The following is a 22,055-nucleotide window of genomic DNA, read 5'->3' as shown; positions in this document are numbered from 1 at the left end:
TTACATTGTGGCGTAGGCGAGAGCACAGCTTCGTTTTCTGTCAACCCCTTATTTGCCAAGAGTGGCACTGAAACTGGAGTACTTTCATGTGCTCTGCCTACCCCTTCATGGGATACAGGCGTGATTGTATATATGTATGTATGTAAACATGTAAACTGGAGATGAACTACGAATAATGTACCATCGATAACAGATTAGGACACATGTTTACCAGAGTTTTCCCAAAAAGGACGAGCGTCAAACTTCGTTACCATAGAAACTGGAGATAAACTAATAATGTAACAGCTTGCAGGAAGGCTCGCCATGGCCCAAATAATGCCCGCATTGCAGCACTGATACGTCAGACATGTTACACTTCCTTTCAAGTACCATCGATAAGAGATTAGGATACAATATGTTTACCGTCGGTGACCCAAAAAAGGATAAACGTACTTTGAAATACATATATGCTATTTTTTTTTGTTTATGTCACAATGTGGCTAATTTTCGGAAAGGTTTATTTTTAGTAAGTACTAAATGTTCAACAAGTTACTATACATAAGGTATAATTTCATAGGTAAATACCTAAATGGCAAAATAATTACCTATGAAACTAGAAACCAACGTTTTACTTGCCTAGTCAATAACAAAAGCAAAACGCAATTTATGTGAAATACCTACCACCTACCTAATATCATTTTATGATACAATCAGAGCGATAGCATTTATTCGTGCCCATTGAAATTGTAGCAATCATAAATATATCAAATATCGGATTAAAATGGATTGCAAACCGGAAAAGTAAACTTGTTTTTATTAAACATGTAGGTAATATTATAATTAAATTAAATTAAATTTACAACAATTTTAAGGTTTTTGTGCAAAAAGATAACAGATATCATATTTGGTACCTAGTTAATTAGTAATGTATTGTTTGTTTTCTTACATAAACAAATAACTAGGTGGACCCCCCTGGGGGTCGCGACCCACACTTTGAAAAACACTGTGTTATAAGATCAGTGTCCACTTGAGCTTAGTACAGACACTGAATATTTATAGAAATACGGAAAACTAGTTCTTCGGAAAAGTATCTACCTACCAAGTTACGAAGAATCTAGTTCTAACCTTGCTTAGAATATTTAACCTTATCTAAGTGACACAGAATGTAAGATAAAAGCTTATATAATAACTATATTATAAACGCATTGCAGTTTTCCAAAATAAGATAGACCTCTTTAGTAACTTAATTATAATAAGATTTTTAAGTGTAGTACTTTAGTCCTATAAGTAACGCGATCTCGTGTAAATCAATAAAATTGTACTGTTTTATCACTTGACCTTGAAAAAAATAAAGGAAACAAAGGATTTTAAAGTTAATCACTTTATGTAAACAAGTTTACTTTGGTAGGTATGTAAAACAATATAAAACACTTACATTTTAACATCATGCAGGACCGGATTCATTCACCACCGCCGCTCCCCGCACCTTTAAAAACCAAAGTAAACACTTCTAGTTATAAATATAAACTAAAACTCAGTCAAAATAAACGTTATGAGCGCGCGCACCGACTGGTTACCGAGTACGTAATACATTATCTATTACATTATCACGCGAATAGCATAAATGTGTGCTTAAATGAGGCCGTCAGTTCTCATGTAAGACAACTTGCTACTATCGGGAATATAATATAATAGATCCCTCATAAGGTGATGAATTGATGTCCAGTTTTAAACGTTTTACATAATTATGCAATGAATGGACTGTGTGAAAAATAATATGAAGCGATAGAGAGATATGGAAGAGGAAAGCATGCCACTCCGATCTCAAAAGACTGGGATAAGGACAGGCGAATGATGATGACAAAATCATGCTAACATGCCTTGAGGTATCGATTTTTTTTTGCGTAACTAAAACCACATATACAACAACTAAAACTAAGATCAACTTCGAACCCTGTCAGTATCTCCTCGCTCTATGGCTAGATATTATTTATTGGACAAGATGACGACCACGATAAGAAGAAAAGCGGTCACGATTTCTCTATAGTTTATTACAAAAATCACTTGTTGTATCCGAAAAACATCTATGCTTTGAATAAATGTGTTATATTTTAGGAACTCACAATTTAATAAGATCCTTTGCTGCGAATGTTGTAACAACAAAGTCTTTACATCTGATGTAAAACAACAATTTTGTGCACCAGCTAAATGCTGGTTTAATTTAAAGGTTAAAATAAAGGTTCACCTTGAAAAACGTGGTCGTTTCACATTTACACTAAATGCAACTGATTATGTACTTCGCAAACCCGCGGTGATAAGGCGCGCGACATCACGCCATTAGTTTTGACAATAGAGCTGATGGCTATTGTTTTTTTTATCTGAATTTGTTGTATTTCAGCCAGTTAATACGATAGTTGAATAAGGTTGGATAGTTTCAAGGTTGAGTACCAGTATTCGCGAAGAACGCAATATACTCGTAAGCAGAATTATTTTATTAAAAATTAAAGGTATTGGTAAAGGTATAAAAGTCGCCTATCGAAACGCTATGTGGGAACATTAAATTATGTGCTTAGGAATTACTATTGTCTTCGATTAGCGCGATAGTTACTCATGTCATGAAATAAAACTATGGAGGCAGATTATATCGCGTATAATGAATTTACAATACAACCCGACGTTTCGAACCCTTTACGGCGTTCGAGGTGACCCGTTTAGTTTTACCCGTAGTTGGTGCTACTTTTATTTCTTACTTAGAAAATTCAGAGATCAGTCCAGGCAGGCAAGTATGGTCGCGCGATAAATGATAAAACATCAGCAGGCCGATAGGAATATCGCACTATTTGTAAGTGCGATATACGGCCCGATGTTTTATCGTTTATCGCCCGACCATGATTGCCTGGCAGACCATTGTTGAATTGACGAATATTTAAATAGGGGCAGTTCTACAATAGCCATGGATTATATATTGGTTTACCTTACCTATCTCAAACACAAGTACGTGTGTTATAACTAAGATTTGCAAATAGGTAGGTATTAGCAGCGTTTTACCTTACAATAAAACGCATATTAAGCGAAATACCTTATTTGAAGCCTATTTAATATATTGAGAGACAGCGATACTGCTTGTAGATGCGTAGCGGTTCACAGCAGGTACCTACAGCTGAACACCTGTAAACAACTTGCAACTCCAGTTTTACGACTCAGGTTTCCCCTTCCACCAGGCGACCCGTGCCGTAGGGACGGCAACGATGTTTCATCATTGGTTCTCAAACTGAGTGTTGTAACCACAGGCGTAGTTAAAAATATAGGCTTCAAATAAGGTATTTCGCTTAATATGCGTTTTATTGTAAGGTAAAACGCTGCTATTAAGCTTCTGTACCGTTATTTGAAGCCTATTTAATATATTGAGACGTGTCTGTATTCGCCTGGTGGTCAAGAAACGCCAATGTGATTAATTGAATCGCCAATGGAAATAACAACTTCAAGTGCACTTCACACATCAGATACCTTGTGTACCTATATGGAGGAATGTGAATTGCAGCTGACAGCAGCTGCAGTGACTGAATTGATAAGTGCACAGTGACCTATTTTTCTATTGTAACTTATTATTCGTCGGTAAGGAAAGTTTGAAACTTTTTTAAATTTTATGTATATACCTATTATGTATATACCCATAATGATATTAAAATAAATTATGAAAAACCCGTTACTTTTTTATTTCATCCCCCTAACAAGGTCAGGTCATGACTTATGTTTACGTTTATTTCATTATAATATTCAATTTAATACACTTAGTATGTTTTTAATGTTTTGACCCCGACTCTGCAATTGCCAGTAAGTAGGGTTATTGCAGTATCATTAGGTACTTTTAGGGTATAAGCGAAAAACTTAAGTTTTGGATTGTGTGTCAAATTCCTCGCAACTCGTTTATCTCTTTTCAGTATCATAGAATAATCGACATGACATAGGTACATTATATTGATATATTGATTTGCATGACATGATATTATTACATATGATATTATAGAAAACAGTTAAGGAACTGATCCATTCATTAATGCCTTATCCAAATAGTCACTATTTATTTCCGGCAATTACAGCATTACATAATAGACAGTGAATATTACAATTACTGCCTTATGGCTATGACATGGCAAAATTTGGTAGCGAAGAAAAATTTCGCTCAATCGGCTACAACTTTAAAAGTGTATAACACTAATGTGCGCAGCTATTGAAAACCTTAATACCCATGGTATGACTAATGTTCCGACAACCATGGTTCTTTCGTAATGTACTTAATTCGTTTTATGAAATCTAATTTTAGTAATTTTCCCGAGCATTCTAGTATGCCGGAAATATTCTTGGCCTCTTGGGTATAACCCATACTGAACCCATGTGTAACGAGGTTCCAATTTTATTAACGGAAATAATAATCTGGGCACGTTTGGTAAGTGCTAAAAAAATAATCTAATCATTCTAAAAAGTCTTATTATCATATATTGAGGATAAGCACACTTGTGAATTTTTCATCATTGAAAACTCCTAAGCATAAGATACTCTTTTGGTAAACGAATCTATCATCCAGGAAGGAAGTGTAAGTATATCAAGTAACAAGACTATTGAGGCTTTGTATAAGTATAACTTAGTCATTCGTTATACATTATGAGTATACGTATTAAGGTCATTGAATCCATGTATGAATACAGTCCTAAACAAAGTACCTCCTGTGCAATTGGTAGTAGTGGTACTACAATAGTTCAACTTTTAATTGCCTTGGTTAACAGGCTACAACTTAACCTTAGACTTTTTGTCTGGAGAGTTCTCTCCCAGTTCCCTAATATTTTTTGTTAGTTATTTACCCAATATGTATGTACTTTCTGTTAAGCCAAGGATTGGCATAGGCTAACAACGCCTAGGCGGCTAGACGCACATGTGCGAAGCGTTTTATTTGTAATTTGTACACATGTTAAGCCAATGCTGATGATAGAATTTTCTTCGTATATAAATGCCTTTTTGTTTTGGGTAACCAGCTTATGAAAGCGCAAGATGTTACAATCAAATATTTTTCTCCTTAAGGATACGTATGTATGCGGCTAAGACCCGTGATTTTCGTTGGAAGCATAAAGATATATAATCATTCCATTATATGGCATGACGTAGCCTTCTGGTTTTGTAATGAAGAATATGATATTGAGGTTAAGGTACCTAGATCTGTAGTTCCGAGATCTGAGGTCCAAACAAAATTTTGAGACACTCATCAAACCCCATGGGTCATGGGCTTATTCGGCATAGCTTTAAAATTGTTTTGACGGTCCATCTTTATATGAGTATTAAAATCATTTTGAAACCACATCAAGTACTTATCTTGCAAAATATTGTTACCAAAAACAATGATTAGGTATGAGAAATAGTTTTCCGAATACCCCATGAATGTGATATATTTATTAACCATAGAGGTTACTTTATTTAAAAAACAGATTAAAAGCTGTAATATGACAGCGTTTTAAGTTTGTAGTTGGGTTTATTAACCCGTACATTTCATCACTTCTTACGTAGGTGTCCTTTTCCCCTCTTTTATTTTTAAAAACGTGTTATGGCGGTAATCTTAACCTAAAACTCATAATTTAAATACGTATTGTTTCATTCGGACTAAATAATGAGTAGACGAGTCACCCCGTGCTACTTTATGAGGATGTGAACACAATTTAATGTAATGGTTCTTTGTAACATTGGTTCAGGTCGTTCCTGGAGCCTCAAAATATGTAATAACATATCACAACTGCATTCTTACATAGCGAAAAACTATGCAAAAATGTTTGCTATTTCATCCACATAGCCAATTCCTTAAAATGTGTTCAGCCCACGTGGGCCTAACTGAACAAATTAATGACCTAAAACAGTCCAAAGCAATCTGATCTTTAGATTATTGGCCTCATGTGGCGCCGGAGCGGCCAGCGGGCTAGATAACTATTTGATTAAAATAATAGAATAAATAACCCATTTAAGATGTTTGGGAAACGGTTAATATCCTGAACCAAAGAATACTGCGGCCTTGATATGCATCAACACTATCAACAGGTTTACTTAAATGATTAAATGACCTCAAATCCCACTTTAAAACCTAAATAAGTAGGCTGATAAAACCGTGGTTAATTTTGAATATTATCGTGTCAACTCACTCCGCGTCAGCGTGAGCTAGGTGTTTCAAACGTCGTTAACGACAAAGATAAAATATGTAGTAGATAACATATAGTGGAAAAAGTTTCCACAAAAAAAGAAACCACGTTTATCAAGTCGCCAGCAATAACTGTGATAATCTTTTTAGTCTTCACCAGACTCATCATCATCCTCCTTGCGTTATCCCGGCATTGGCCCCGGCCTGTGAAGGCCTGGGGTCCGCTTTGACAAGTCTTCTCGAGACTATTTAATGATTACTGGGAAGTGATTCCGCAGTAGAATTATATAACCCCTGTCAAAATGACTTTGTAATTAACAAAGTAAGCACTTGGTACTAAGCTTAGGAGGCGTTATCATATTGTGTTGTTTCCTCCATCACACGTAAGTTTCAAAACGCCTTGCGTAGGCCGACAAAAACCGCTTTAGAACCATGCTAATTGTATTATACCTATTATACCACATCTGCTTGATCTGCTTGTGACGCAGGATATGTAAACACGCGCCTTGCGAAGGTGGCAGGTTTTCAGCAGGCTAAATAAACTATTTAATCGCCTTGCGCAGGCAGAAAATTGAGTCACGAAAATTGCAAGCCTTGCGCAGACTGCAAAATTTTCAGCTCTTTCAAATTTTCTTAACAATCATATTATTCACACACCTTGCGCAGGCGGGAAATATGAAAATGGGAAGATGCACGTCTTGCGCAGACGGCTGGTTTTTATCTAGATAAATAGTAATACTCATAAGCCTTAATAAGCGGGAAATTTATTATCGGTACCAAAATAAATAGACATTGGGGAATCTATTTTGCCAAAAACTGAGGAAGGCTTGTACTATGGTAGCAAGGCGACATATTACTCTTATTATAGACATATGTATACTTAAATACATAATAACACAACCGTAACTCGGGAAAAAATGGACGTAGTAAAAGGAAAAAGATCCAATTCATATAAACATAATTATTTGAATATAATCTCAACGTAAAAAGGGAAAAGCCATTCAAATAAAAGGCTATTTTCAGGGGATGGCTCTCTTTCGTTCAACTACGTCCCACTATTTGTGTGCATCACACAAACATATTCCCATACTGGGATTCGAACCCAGAACCATCTTAGGCTCTGCAGACAGGGTCACTGCCTACTGTGTTAGACTAGTGCTTTTACACCGTCTTAACACTTGATATTTTTTCCACTAATGCCTGCTTCCACAGAATAATAATTATTATACTAGCCTTTAATATCCTTAAGCGGACTATACACAAAATAAAAACATACTGGTTGTAAATTTCTTCACACCTTGCGCAGGTAAGAAGTTTTTAGTAAGCTAGTGCAATGATGCACCCTTTTACTCTGCTTACGCAGCAGCCAAGTAATCAAATTAATCAAATACGCTCGCCTTGCGTTATTAAACGCTATTATTATAGTTAAGGATTAAAGAGTGACTCTCTCGTATGCGGATTTTCTCAATTATCTTTAACCGGAACTTATATTTGGTAATTAATACAACTCTCCACATACCTGAGTTTCACTTTGTAATCCTTTTACTTCCACTGGCAAGCGGCTTAGATTTGATTAAGGCATAAGAACATTACCAAACTACATTTTTCAGAGGTATCCCTGACGATACCGTACTGTGCATTTAAAATTGCCCATATTTATTTACGGAACATTTTTCGGATTACACAAACATGTTCCCCAAAGACGCTAATGATATAGGTTTGTTAGTTACCTTTCTTTAGAGCGGAAAGTCGATTTTAAGGCACACAGGGATCGGATATAAAAGCCAACATGATACTTAGAATCAATAAATATTTATTGACGCCCTTGCCAAGTCCGGCAGCTATAGGCTTTAACTTTCGACTTTTGATCTATTTCTGAATTCCGTTACAGAATATCGATCTATTTAAAGAGATTGTAAAGGAATTTTATCCCGCAGCACAGTACCTACCACAATGGGCACGCACGGAAATTATCAGGTCACAGCACAGGCTCATCTGCGGCCGCAAGGCAAAACAAACACTAATCGCGTCAATTACGACTTTAATTAGGACTGTTTTAGTCTCAAAGAGGACAAGGAGATCATTTTTCAATTTTTACTTTCTTGACCTGTTCCGTGCTTAAGACGAATCGATTCACTGAAAAAAATAACTGAAAAAGAAATAAAAAATCGCTTACTTACGCGACACGCTGCGCTCAAAGTGAATCGATCAGGTGCTCAGCTTCTAAAACATTTAATTTATAATAGTAAACGAACGGTAAAACCGTTTTCTAAAACGATATTTTTGATTAAACTTACAATAAAATTCCAAGAATTAAAGAATTCTAAGAATTTTTTGTAGTGAACCGAACGTTCCGACAAACAGAACGCCAATGATGAAACATCGTTGCCGTCCCTACGGCACGGGTCGCCTGGTGGAAGGGGAAACCTGAGTCGTAAAACTGGAGTTGCAAGTTGTTTACAGGTGTTCAGCTGTAGGTACCTGCTGTGAACCGCTACGCATCTACAAGCAGTATCGCTGTCTCTCAATATATTAAATAGGCTTCAAATAACGGTACAGAAGCTTAATAGTGTGTTATTCCTTTACATTACACGGTACTAATGATGTAATTACATTAGTATTTCCTGACATCAAAGTACATAATAAATAGATATGCATTTGACTATATAATTTCCGTATTCAATGTCGAGTCATTCGAAGGTAATCATTGATTTTTAGCGCTTTACCAAGGACTTTATGTCTACTGATTTAGTGACGTGTTATATCACTAGAATACCTAAATTCTAGACTTATAATAAACCTAGATTTATAATTATTAGTACTCACCGAGTCGATACAACTGGATTCGTTCTAAAAATTCACTACACACAACCCATTTTCTCCGATAAAACTGCCTAAAACAATCTAACAATTGTTTATGTACACGTGAAATCGATTGTACTATTTTCGGTTACCATTTGAAATAACTACCTATGTATACAGAGTTACTTCTAATATTTCATTTTGATCACAGTATTGTAACTATAAATAAATTGTCTACAACTTAAGTATTTTATTGTAAAGGCACCGCAGTATCGCCACGGTGTACACTCTGGGATCAGACCATGTCCGCCGCATCGTACGACTAAGTTTTTCATTGCGCATGCCCGCGCAATTTTCAGGTTATCCACTTTCCCTCTCGCTTCCCCTAAAACAGAAAGGGATGGATGCGTGCGGTAGTAACATGCGCAGTGTTATTGATGGAAATGTTGGCGGGAAACTGCGAGCTTACAGACATTTTAATAAACAATCTGTTTTAGAAAAGTGGAGCGCTTACTTGCGGTCGGCGCGTTAAACGACTCACTAGTTAAATTAAAATAAAACTGTTTGATTGGCTTCAGTCCAACACTCGTCGTTTGAAATTGTCATTCGGTATTGTTACTGCACCTACGCCGGTAGCGTACTACAGCTGATCCGTTTTAATTCTTAACATTAGAAAGAGATGGATTGCGTTGGCTTAGTGAAACCGTGGTGAAACCATTAGAATTCTTGGAGCCTTAAAATTGTTATAAAATAGTCGTGCGAGTCACGCCTACGCTATTCAGAAGTCTGTCAATAAATTATCGCCCGAAAACATAAGGTTTCTGGGCGTGGTACACAATCAGTTTCAGACACATTTAAAATACTAACGTGACCGTTTCTCCTTGGGTGTGTCTTAATAAAATATGAGTAAGTAGGTAATATGACTGAAAAAGTTTCCGTCAAAAATATAAATCCATATTGCCGATGGCACATGGTATACGAAGTATTAGACTCTTCGACATCCCTCTATAGATTTACATACAAGTCATACAACCAAAATAAGTATGAGCACCGAAAAACCACGCGATACTCGTCTTAACGGCTCAAAAGAGCGTACTTCCGTTCTCCCTCCTCTTAAAGGCCGGTAACGCACCTTCAACCTTTCTACCGGCCTAGCCGAATGACAATCGTTAAGGGGCTGACAACACCCAAATGCGCGAAATTGATGTTACTTGCGCAGTTTTTTTAAAATAAACTATTACTATACTTGAATTTTGAATTTGAATTTTAGTTAGACAAGTAAATTATATGTTATTATTCATTATATTTCAACGAACATAGCCGTACTCGATACACGATTTAACGAAATCGGCTCGATAGAAAAAAATTGCAAAGATTGGTCTCGACTTACAATAACAAAAATATACATATCTAAAACACTGACGAAACATATTGCACAAATAATGCCTTTCTATTTGTTTTTAATATTTTTCACTAACTTTTCGTACCTAGCCGCCCTGTTTTAGTGACATCGCGCTCTCACTTACTCCCATGCGAATAGACAGTGTACGCTAGCGTCAAGGTCATTGGGTGTTGTCAGCGTCTTAACGCCTAACGAAACGCAGTCTGGCTCTGTCGCGCCAATACGGAAAAGCGATAGAGATAGCTAGTTACGATAACGATATTATCATTCAGCGTTTGTGCATTGGCTACTTTGGTACTATAAGCGGCGTTGATCGCTTACCATCAGACGCTCCATCGGCTTGTTTGCGGCTGAAAAATATTGTTTTCTCCTTTTTGTTTAACCACCGTGCCTTGTAACACTCGCACTGGTCAAATTTCTACTATGTAAGTATTATACAGAGTGGGGCCTGTAACAAAGGCGAAGAATTGAACTGTAGGCTATTCTCCTTATACTGATCAACATTTGTTCAGTGACTTTTAAAAATTATGAAGTCTTTAAATTTTTAATTTTTCATACAAAATAAATATTAGCTTCAATGTACGCCATTATTGTTGTCATTGACGTTGTCTGTCACACTTTAGACTTAACAGAATTCGCAATACATTACCTCTTAGAAAAAACTTTGAAGGGTGATAAAAATCAAAATACAAGTTATTTTTAAAAGTCGCCGAACAAATGTTGATCAGTATAAGGAGAATAGCCTAGAGTTCAATTATTCGCCTTTGTTACAGGCCCCACTCTGTAGATTACTTCTGCAATTGAAATCTCTTACTTCTTCGGTTGCCCATTATAATTCGAGAAGTTAATCAAGAACTTTGTAAAGAGTGAAATAAGTTTACGTTTTTGACTTTTATCTCAATTTACTACACATAACCAAATAACTACTTAATGGTGCTTCCACACACTAACATTTATAACAGCCCAGTGTGGGAGCACCATAACAAAACCACAGCTCCAATTTGTGTCGTCAATCATTAGATCATTACTAATTAATAATTATCGTCTAAGTCAGCCATACTCAAAGTGTGCTCCGCGGATCCCTGGGGCTCTGCAAAGCCTCTCTGGGGGCTCCGTGTGAATTTTGGTTATCTGATATGCAACTTCAACTCTTGCATAAATAAAACCAAATATTTACCAAGTGTTAAAAAAAAAAAACAATTTCATGTAACACCTCACATTAGGATTATGTACTTATTAAAATAAAGATTGTAATATTTTTTTTATTTAATTTGAGGGTTCCGTCAGATATGTTTGCTTTCTAAAAGGGTTCCATGAGAAAATAAGTTTGAGAACCGCTGGTCTAAGTACAAATCAAATCAGGGTGAATTTGTTGTAAGCAGGTTGTAAGTTGGGCAAAATAAATATCATAACTAAAACTGTAAACGTATAAGCATTGCGATTCAGCGAGGAAATGCTGCAGCATTAGATTTTTACTTTTCTTTTTTTTTTAATTGCCTAGTTTATGATATTTATTGTATGGAATTTTTATTTAAGTGTTATTAATAAATAATTTAAACTGTAAACGGGACTTGATCGCGTCTAAGTAGGTAAGCTAAGTAGGTTTTGCAATATTTTAATTATGGTGAAAGTGGAAATAGTTATTTGTTATACAAGGGGGCAATATCTTATGATGTTCTGTTGAAGAAATTGTACGGTATTGGTTATGATGTTCTGTTGAAGAAATTGTACGGTATTGGAGTAAGAGGAACTGTACACAAATGGTTTGTCTCTTACCTCACAAATCGAAAACAATGTGTAGAAATAGAGCATCATAATAACCACACAGGACTAATTTCACGCATAAGTTCAAATAAAGTAGATGTCACTCAGTCCATTCCCCAAGGTAGTGTATTAGGTTGCCTACTGTTCCTTATTTATATTAATGATTTGCCTTACTCCATTAGTGCACCCAGTATTTTATTTGCAGATGACGTTTCAGTAGTATTTCCCTGCACAAACAACAATGATCTTAATTCTAACCTTACCCATATACTGACTGAAATAGATTCTTGGCTAACCGACCATAACCTAAAATTGAATTTTAACAAAACAAAAATAATGCAATTCAGACCGCACCAAAAATATCCGTTAAAATTAGACTTCTCTTACAGTGACTTTAAACTAGAATCAACCGATACATTTCCCTTGTTAGGATCAACAATCGACACAAACGTAAATTGGAAAGACCACATACAGAATGTAAGCAACAAATTATCTAGATTCTCCTATGCCTTATCTGAATTGAAAAAGACAACTGATTTAAAAACTGCCACTTCCGCATATTATGCCTATGCCCATTCCATACTCCGTTACGGCATACTTCTTTGGGGTAACAGTACAGACATCAATAACTTATTCATTTTACAAAAAAGGTGCGTTCGAATTTTAGTTAATATAAAGCCTCTAGACACCTGTCGACCTCATTTCAAAAACCTGGAAATATTAACACTAACCTCTTTGTACATCTTTGAAGTCTGCACTTTCGTGAAACTAAACAGCTCTTTCTTCCTTTTAGCAAAAGACCGACATGCCAAACCATTAAACCTCCGCCAAAATAACCACCTTTCACTGCCCACATCTACTTTAAAAATATGTCACTCCGGACCACATATGATGTGCATAAAAATCTTTAATAAACTTCCTCAATGTATAAAACAAATAGACAGTATTAAATTATTCAAAAAATTCCTTAACACATATCTAATAAGCAAAACCTTTTATACATTGCAAGAGTTTTTTGATGACAGAATGTTTAATTAATACCTATTATAACAAAATTAAGTAGCTAAAAGTATTATTAATAACTTGTAAAACCTAATTTGTAATTTATTTATATACCTACTATTAAGTAGTTGTAAGATTGCTGCGCCCTTGCAGGGTCATATTACTCCCACATGTTATATGTTTGTAATATGTTTGCAATAAATGCTTTGTTTGTTTGTTTGTTTGTTTGTTTGTTGTATTTTAACGCCGAGTGTGGAATGGTTCGAGAATAAAATCTTTGAACTTGCGAGTTTTTTAACACACGAGAAGTAAAATACACTTGTATCCGAGTGTAACACAAAACTTTTCCCCTCACTATAGCGAGAAAACTACAACGCAAAAAATGCGTTTATCACTGCTTCCAGTAGCTCCAAAGGAGGTCAATCATCTTTATTACTAGATTCACCTACTTTTATCAATTTTAAAGCAGTTAATTTGACTTTATTCAAGGTCAAATTACTTTACCCACTAGTGGATAAAATGCGTTTTTACCCGCTGGCATTAAAGGACAAAACACGTGTTTCCGAGCTAGTGAGGGGAAAATATATATAACTGACTTTTTCAGTACAGATGATGCTTTTTTTACGCACTAGGTGCGAAAAGTGGTTCATTATATGTCAGGTCGAAACTTCGGAGGGCCATCTGTACTGAAAAACGTGATGTACTATTTCAGGACATGGTGCTTTTTTTACTCACTAGTACGAAAAGGTTGTTCATTTCTTGTCAGGTCGAAACTTCGGAGGGCCATCTGTACTGAAAAACGACGTACGATACACGTGCGAAAAGGAAATTCATAACTCGTGTCGATTTAAAACACTCCCTTATCGCCACTCGTTTTGAACTTCCGTTTTTTTGCACTTGTATGGTAATGTACTATTTTTAATCCTTCCTTCATATAAAACGCTTCGTTAATCTAATGTAATAATCAAAACATAGGTCAACTTACCCACTCACATGCTAGTTTTATTTTAGCGACGGCAATGAAGTTCTAAATAGTTTCTAAACTACCCGCACACTGTTATTATTAGCTCTCACGAGTCGTCACTAGCTGTCCATACGGCACTTAAAACTCGCTAGCACTGAATGTAATTTTTGTGAGTATTCGTCACCTATAAAATAATACACTTTGGAAAAACTTTGACTTGAAACCACTAGGGTTTAAAAACAGTATTTTAAAGTTAGTTACAAAGTGGTTACTGGTTCACTGGTTGGCATAGAAATAAAGCGCCATCTAACAGTTTTTCGCTGAAGTACTTTCTAATATCATGCAGCTATATTCCTGGATACAACTGAAGGGGTTGAAGTTCTTTGTTTGGTCGTTCGTTTATAGTGTTTTCGACAGATGGCGCTAAATATTGCTATCTAATTTCCTCTTTTGCTTTTCTCAATGTTTGATTTAATAATTGAAAGAAAAACGAAATTGTGCTATAGGGAACTTGACTGTAGTTAAAATAAAATATTTTATACCATTCACGAAATAAAGCATCAGATAATTATACGAAAAACATGGACAGAAGTTATTTTTAAATCCAATTTCTATTTAATAAGTCAGGTAGAAATATATGTAATATAACTGAGTTGACCATGACGTCCTGACGTCACTCAATTCTATTTCATTATAAATTCCATATTAGCAAGTCGTTCAAATTCGTTTTGACAGTTCTTAAAAAGAAGCTGATTTGACTAGGAGGCAAGTAGCCTATTGCAGTGACAGGTTGCCAGCCTCTCGCCAACGCCACAATCAGGGAGAATAGAGGTACTTCTAATCTCCATAGCCACAATTTAAACCATATCCGACAGTCGACTTCTACGACACCCACGGGAAGAAAAGGGGTGGTGAAATTCTTAATCTGTCACTACACGGACAAGGCCCTTCATTGGCCAGAGTAGCACTATAACATGGGTAGATTCATGTGCTCTGCCTACCTATTTCTGGAAGACAGGCGTGATTGTACATATATATTTTTAACTTAACCCTTTTTAGGGTTCCGTAGTCAACTAGGAACCCTTATAGTTTCGCCATGTCTGTCTGTCCGTCCGTCCGTCCGCGGATAATCTCAGCAACCGTTAGCACTAGAAATCTGAAATTTGGTACCAATATGTATATCAATCACGCTAACAAAGTGCAAAAATAAAAAATGGAAAAAAATGTTTTATTAGGGTACCCCCCCTACATGTAAAGTGGGGGCTGATATTTTTTTTTCATTCCAACCCCAACGTGTGATATATTGTTGGATAGGTATTTAAAAATGAATAAGGGTCTACTAAGATCGTTTTTTGATAATATCAACAGTTTCGGAAATAATCGCACCTAAAGGAAAAAAAAGTGCGTCCCCCCCCTCTAACTTTTGAACCATATGTTTAAAAAATATGAAAAAAATCACAAAAGTAGAACTTTATAAAGACTTTCTAGGAAAATATTTTTTTTTTTAATACTACGTCGGTGGCAAACAAGCATACGGCCCGCCTGATGTAAAGCGGTCACCGTAACCTATGGACGACTGCAACTCAAACAGTGTCACATGTGTCGAATTGTTTTGAACTTGATAGGTTCAGTAGTTTTTGAGAAAAATATGGAACACTACGGAACCCTACACTGAGCGTGGCCCGACACGCTCTTGGCCGGTTTTTATTATACTTAACCTCTCGTATGCTTAGGAGCAGATCTGCTCCATATTGTTTCAACTTTAACATGTAGTTATTATGACTAATATATTAATGACATTTTTTTGACAGACGCATACGAAAGGTTAAATCCTTCCTCTACTTAATAAGTACTTTGTTGATTCTTATACTTCTTATACACTTTTCAGCAGCATTTTCATACCCTGAGGTATTGAAATATTCACATAGGCTTTAATATCTATACTATAACAACAACATTAACTATAGAACAACAAGTGCAGTGATATACACGCATCAGCTATCAGCTGCTAGTGTATCAAATAATATAATATATATAATATAATATGGCTACTAAAGACACTCGCTGCTCATGTCATTAATAAAACATCAAATTATTTAAAATTTCGTTTAATCATAAATAAATAACATTTTTATTTGGAACAAAACAACCTCCATATTCACACACCATACAACTCTTCATTTAGTGAATTACAATTATTAATTGTCTATTTACTTCTAATAATACTTACAGCAATCTTAACATTATAGTTGTACATAGTTTATTACCACAATTAATTTGAGATTTTCTTCATGTAAAATATTTAGGGCGTTGGTATGTATTAAACACTTTCGATCCTGAATGTATCCATATTCCATACTAATATTATAAATGGGAAAGTGTGTGTGTCTATTTGTTTGTCCGTCTTTCACGGCAAAACTGAGCGACGAATTGACGTGATTTTTTAGGTAAAGATAGTTGAAGTGCTGGAAAGTGACATAAGCTACTTTTTGTCCCTTCTAACGCGAGCGAAGCCGCAGGCAAAAGCTAATTTACTATAAATTGCCTTACTCAAGGCCACAGACTAGCCGAGGCGAAGACGTGGCCTAGGATGGAGCTCGCTCGCCATATTTGCCTTAAGCATTTTTAACATTGTTACTGTGACAACATATTAACCAGACTATAAAGCTCAGCCACACATGTGCGTTTTGAGAGCGTAGCGTTAGCGGAGCGCAATGATAGCGGTGCGGCGAACGCTGGCGTTGCGCCCAGCGGAGGCCGGCGGGAACTAAAGCGCGGTTTGCTCCGCTAAGCTACGCTATCAAAACGCTTTGTGTGGCGGAGGCTTTAATAAAAGATAGGTAAACAATATTCCTACCGCATAAAATATGTACGTATATTGTCTTGAGGATTTTGACGCATTATCCCACTACAACGATCCCAATTATCAATTTTTACTTATTTTTGTGTAGCGGACACACATCTACCTACGGATAATGGTATACTGGTCCAACAAAAATCTACGTATATTTATAAATTACTGTTGAATTACGTTTTCTTTCAACCCCTTATTTGCCAAGAGTGGCACTGAAACTTGAGTAGTTTCATGTGCTCTGCCTACCCCTTTATGGGATATAGGCGTGATTGTATGTATGTATGTTGAATGACGATCAAGTGTTTAATATATAACAACGCCTATGCTTATAGAGAGATATTCCAAATAGAAAATATTTTCTTTGCATATTTTCCTTTACGGAACAAATTGGTCAAAGTCTTGTCTTGTATAGAGGAAATAAGCCAGAAACTTTAAGAATCTATTTTGACATGGAATGAGTAAGTACATTAAAGTTTTCAACTCGAAAACCATTTTGATTATAAGATTTATCAGGAATTACAATGACATTAATTTATTTGGACAAAGCACGAAATAAATTTACAGAAGTGCTAAATACATTCTAAGTTGGATTAACTTTACGTTAATTGACAATTTTAATTTACTACGGGCCAATGCCACGATAAAATCGGGGATACACAAACGAGAAAATTGTTTTGCGTCGTCGAGTAAAATGGCGACGTTGTCAAACTTCGCTTGACATGATGGCAACAGCGCGGGACAATTGTTGTCCGTGTGACAAAGTATCGCGAAGTCGCTCGCTACAGTCGCTACCGACTTAGGTCGCACAATGTCACCAGGCCCCGTAGCCGAATGGCATTTCTACGACAAGAAACAAAAACGAAACGCCGCGAAAGGTAGTCTGGCTCTGTCGCGCCAATAAGAACGAGCGATAGAGATACGACATCTACGAGCGTTTCGTTTCGTGAGCGATTGTGCCATTCGGCTACAACCGAATTCGCGTGACATGTTGCGACATGACAGGGTTATATGACTCAACCTCGTGTAGTGCAGTAAAATCTGCTTAAGGCCTGTTTTGGATGGCGCGCGAACGCGCATGCGATTTTAGTTACATTGCGGGCTGTTGACGTTACATGCAATTCAGCAAAGCAATCAAATACCGCAACATAATAAAACTTGCATACGAGTTCTCATACTGTCTAAATGGGCCCTAATAAAGCGATTATGATACGAGTTTGAATGATAGACCGACTTAGCTATACTGGGTTGAGTCACACAGGTCGCACAGCCATCGACTTATCGCGGGACACCTATTCTCGTGTGTATCCCTTATGTCCTTAGGACAAACGGCCTTTATATACGTCATAATTATATCGTTTACAAAATCGGCCACAGACAACACGAATCGTTTTACGTAGTTTGGAATGGATAGTGGGTACCGTAACTGTCTAACTTTAACAATTTAATGAGGTAATAAGAAAACATGCGGATTTTATTAGAGTTGGTAAAAACTCGAGTCCCGCAAGTATAAAAAAGTCCCGCATATCTTGCATTAACTTACGATATTTTGGTAGATATTTAGTTCAGGTTCTATGTTCAAAGACATCCAACCCTTATAAGTTGTTAGAGTTCCTATGTAACAACATATTTTGACCATAATAATATAAAAAATACAACACCAAAAAAATAGAAGGTGAAGACTCCAAATCTTTACCAACTCTGAATTCAACTAGAAATACAATTCCTTGAATATGTCCTGTAACTAAACCTGCGAGGCCACTGTTCCTTACGGACAAGATAGACGAAGTTCTCCCGGTCCCATTCAGACCCGAACATAAAAATAAGCGCCGAAGCGTTTTCTGACAAAAATCGTCAAAAATCAAGTCGCGTGGCATGATATTTCATTTTGAAGAATCATGCCACGCAGCTTGCGCAAAGCATTTTCTTGATCAACGCAGCGGTAAACGCATGCGATCAAGGGAATGTAGGGAACATAATGGTCGTGCCGTAAGTGCATTTTTTTAATATACTTTCCATGATTGCATGCGTTTGACGCTGCGTCACCGCGTGCTTAAACCAAAGTATTTAATTGCCTTTTTATTACCTGGAGCAATTTTAGAACTTAAACATTTAACGATTTTGACAAAAAACGCCTGAGCGAAAATAAGTACTCAGTGAAGATTATTTTGTTAGTAACATTCTTGATTATTATTTACATTGTGCTAGTATATAATTTACATTTTTAAACAATCTATCGTTCGATATGCTCCATCTAAACTAAATTTTAAAACAACAGTACCGTAATTCATTCGTAATACTCAAAGCTTACGGAGTGAATTCACAAACAATAATAATAATTTAGTACAATAAGACTTTTTGGTTTCTTGGTCATTTATGTTTGACACGTTACGATACTTAAATCTAGTAAACAATAAATGTCATTCAGATATATTTTCGACTAAAATCATTGGACACTGTAGTTTCATACAGTCGTACGATAAAGCTTCGATTTCGAAGTTATATCATAAATATTAATTTCATTCAATTCAATGAAATAGAAGTTATATCGTTATCGTTTCTAATACATAGTTACAGACTTCGAAGTATATTACTTTTATTAAAAACGTTAGTAAATGAAGTGTACAAAAATAGTGCAGCGACAAGTGACAAGTTATTTTAAACGCCATGCGTTAAGGGAAATTCATTTGACTATGACTATTTACTACATAAATATCACACATCTGTTACTACGCCCGCCATGTGAATAGACCCATCAGACCAATAGGAACATCGATTTGCAAATCGCTGGTTGAAAGTAACTCCCAGATTAAAAATAAAGTCTTGTGCTGTGCGGGATACTGATCTTACGCTATACTATCTAATTGGACGATTTGGCTTCTCTATTGGCCTTTAATACGTCTCAGTTGACGTCATTGACTATGTACACCGATACCGTGTAATCCAACTTCGAACTAAAAAAAATCGAATCTCAGATGAAACAACAGACTACGCAAACGTATTCTGAGAAGCTTCGAAGTAAAAAATGCACGAATATCGGGCAAAAACAAGTGACGACACAACCGTCTTCGGCATTGATCAGAGATTTTGAATTTAGAACGATGATTATAAACTGTTCGAAGTTGTCGGGGCTACACCTACCTTTATACCGTGTCATTGACGTTGTTGAATTTACCCTGATTAGTGAGCGCGAGCGCGTTGTTCGCTAGCAGCCCCACGACCGGGTTCTCAAGATTTTCATACTTGAAGTTGGTCTCTGAAGACAAGCTGACGGCACCACTGCTATCTCCCTCATACGTATCGGTATCTTCGACGTGGGAGCTGAGGCTGGACTTGTCTCTTTCTGGCTCCTTGTCCATGTAGTCGTTCTTGTCGTTGTTGGCGAGCTCGATCCAGTGCGCTCGGTTGCTTTTGACTCGGTCTAGCATCGGCTGTAGGCTCGGTGATAGGACTGCGAACGCCTGGAATTGAGACAAAACATATTATTATTTCCCCTTATCTTTCATGACATGTAAACAACACAAGAAACAATTGAAAGCATTGGTTGTTGTACTAGAGCGGCGGCTGTTAACGACTACGGCCTTAAAAAGTTTCATAGCTCCGGTAATCAGGTTCAAATTAGAAATAGGTAAAAATGATTATATATTTTATAGCTTACCTCATAAATGGGCAAGCAGATTGTGTCGATAAATTTGACTTGCATGGCCGGCAGCTCATCTTCTTTATCCCGATTCATTAAATCCTGAAATAAAGAGATAAAAACATTACAGCATAGTTCAAAAATTGTAATTTTTTATTGTGTTTGTCATGTAGATCTGAAGTGTGAGGGCTGCAGAGTTCTCACGATTTTAAGACATGACCATGACTGAAGCATGACTTATAAAAACAAGTAGAAAAAAGAAGAATGAACTGTAATGAACCGTGTAAAGATCTCGCCAGCAACCAACGCCGCTACACACCTTTCAACAGGCAAAGGTTTAGTGCTACCAGCCAAGTCGGAGGCAGTCATGAGCATTGGTGAAATAAACTATCTATGTTTACTTACAATAGGAGACAAGTTCAAGTTCTGTCGCTCCAGATCGCCTTGTCTGAATAACTCGCCAGTAACCAAGCGCCAGCGGCCAAGTTTTGGTCATAGCAGCGAAGTAGCTACCAAATCCACTTCACGCTTTTCAACGGGCCAAGGTTTGTTGATAGCAGCCAGGTCACTGGCAGTCATGAGCATGACATATTAACTATTAAGTTACTTACGATCGGGGTCAAATTCAAGTTCTGCCTCTCTAAATCGCCTTGTCTGAAGAACTCGCCAGCTACCAACGCCGCCACACGCCTCTCAACAGGCCAGGGTTTAGTGATGGCCGCCAAGTCGCAGGCAGTCATGAGCATGGCCCGGAGGAGACCGCGCCGCTCTTCGCATTCGCCCCACGCCGTGGTCACTGAGCGCTCTTGTTCGACCAGCTCAATGAAGGATGTGCGTTTGCTGTAACGTGAAGAATCAGTTTTTAGAACTTCATAATCGACTTTAAGACAGGTTTCAATAGACCAACATCCGATGATCAGACATTGAACTAGACTAACTTGATCTTCATGGCATGCATTGGACATAAAGACATAATAGCCAGGTCTGCGGACAGCATTGAGTCTTCAAACACCTAGACGACCTTCTCATAGTCGCCTGAGGATAGATGGGACAGTATCTGGTTGCCGGGAGAGTTGAGGATCATCAGACACTGGTCAAAGTGATCTCTAACTTTACTGGCTTGATCCCCATGGTATACCTGCATAAGACAGTTTTAAATATAATTACCTAAAGTAAACCGCCAAATCAGTAGACAGGATCGCGTCTTCAAGCACCTTGACGACTTTTTCATAATCGTCTGAGGATAGGTGGGACAGTATCTGGTTCCCGGGAGAGTTAAGGATCATCAGACACTGGTCAAAGTGGTGGTGTTCCATGGTGGATGTTGAATACAGCTGCGCTAGGGTGACGATGCCCTGGAAATGTCGATTTACTTATTAATATATTGCCAAAGAAGAATGAAGATTTTAAGTCGCGTAAAAAATATAAGGTGTCTATACAATGATGATGGAGATAATATATATTCTGTTAGCTGAA

At 36.8% G+C, this 22,055-nt stretch overlaps 2 protein-coding genes across 3 annotated transcripts in view; both read right to left on the bottom strand.

Annotated features, from left to right (window-relative positions):
- The window catches only part of LOC125230837 (long-chain-fatty-acid--CoA ligase 5), a 98,789-nt gene extending 89,601 nt beyond the window's left edge, over positions 1-9,188 (bottom strand). The window contains exons 1-2 of one of the 2 annotated variants that reach the window (XM_048136070.1): positions 8,981-9,188; positions 1,415-1,465 (exon numbers count right to left, since the gene is read on the bottom strand). In XM_048136070.1, the coding sequence (XP_047992027.1) occupies positions 1,415-1,427 (13 nt within the window). In that variant the 5' untranslated portion in view covers positions 1,428-1,465; positions 8,981-9,188. Of the gene's footprint in view, positions 1-1,414; positions 1,564-8,980 lie in introns of those variants that run through there. The other variant, XM_048136069.1, reaches the window with a different exon arrangement.
- A 10,316-nt stretch (positions 9,189-19,504) lies between these two features.
- LOC125230961 (dual 3',5'-cyclic-AMP and -GMP phosphodiesterase 11-like) overlaps positions 19,505-22,055 on the bottom strand; it is a 306,906-nt gene continuing 304,355 nt past the window's right edge. The window contains 4 exon segments of the mRNA XM_048136282.1: positions 19,505-20,400; positions 20,598-20,681; positions 21,191-21,419; positions 21,747-21,934. Coding sequence (XP_047992239.1) covers positions 20,083-20,400; positions 20,598-20,681; positions 21,191-21,419; positions 21,747-21,934 — 819 coding nt within the window. The 3' untranslated portion in view covers positions 19,505-20,082.

Source organism: Leguminivora glycinivorella, chromosome 11, assembly GCF_023078275.1.
Source record: "Leguminivora glycinivorella isolate SPB_JAAS2020 chromosome 11, LegGlyc_1.1, whole genome shotgun sequence".
Taxonomy (NCBI): Eukaryota; Metazoa; Arthropoda; class Insecta; order Lepidoptera; family Tortricidae; genus Leguminivora; species Leguminivora glycinivorella.
Note: the sequence above shows the minus strand (reverse complement) of the source record. Positions and strands in the feature narration are given on the sequence as shown.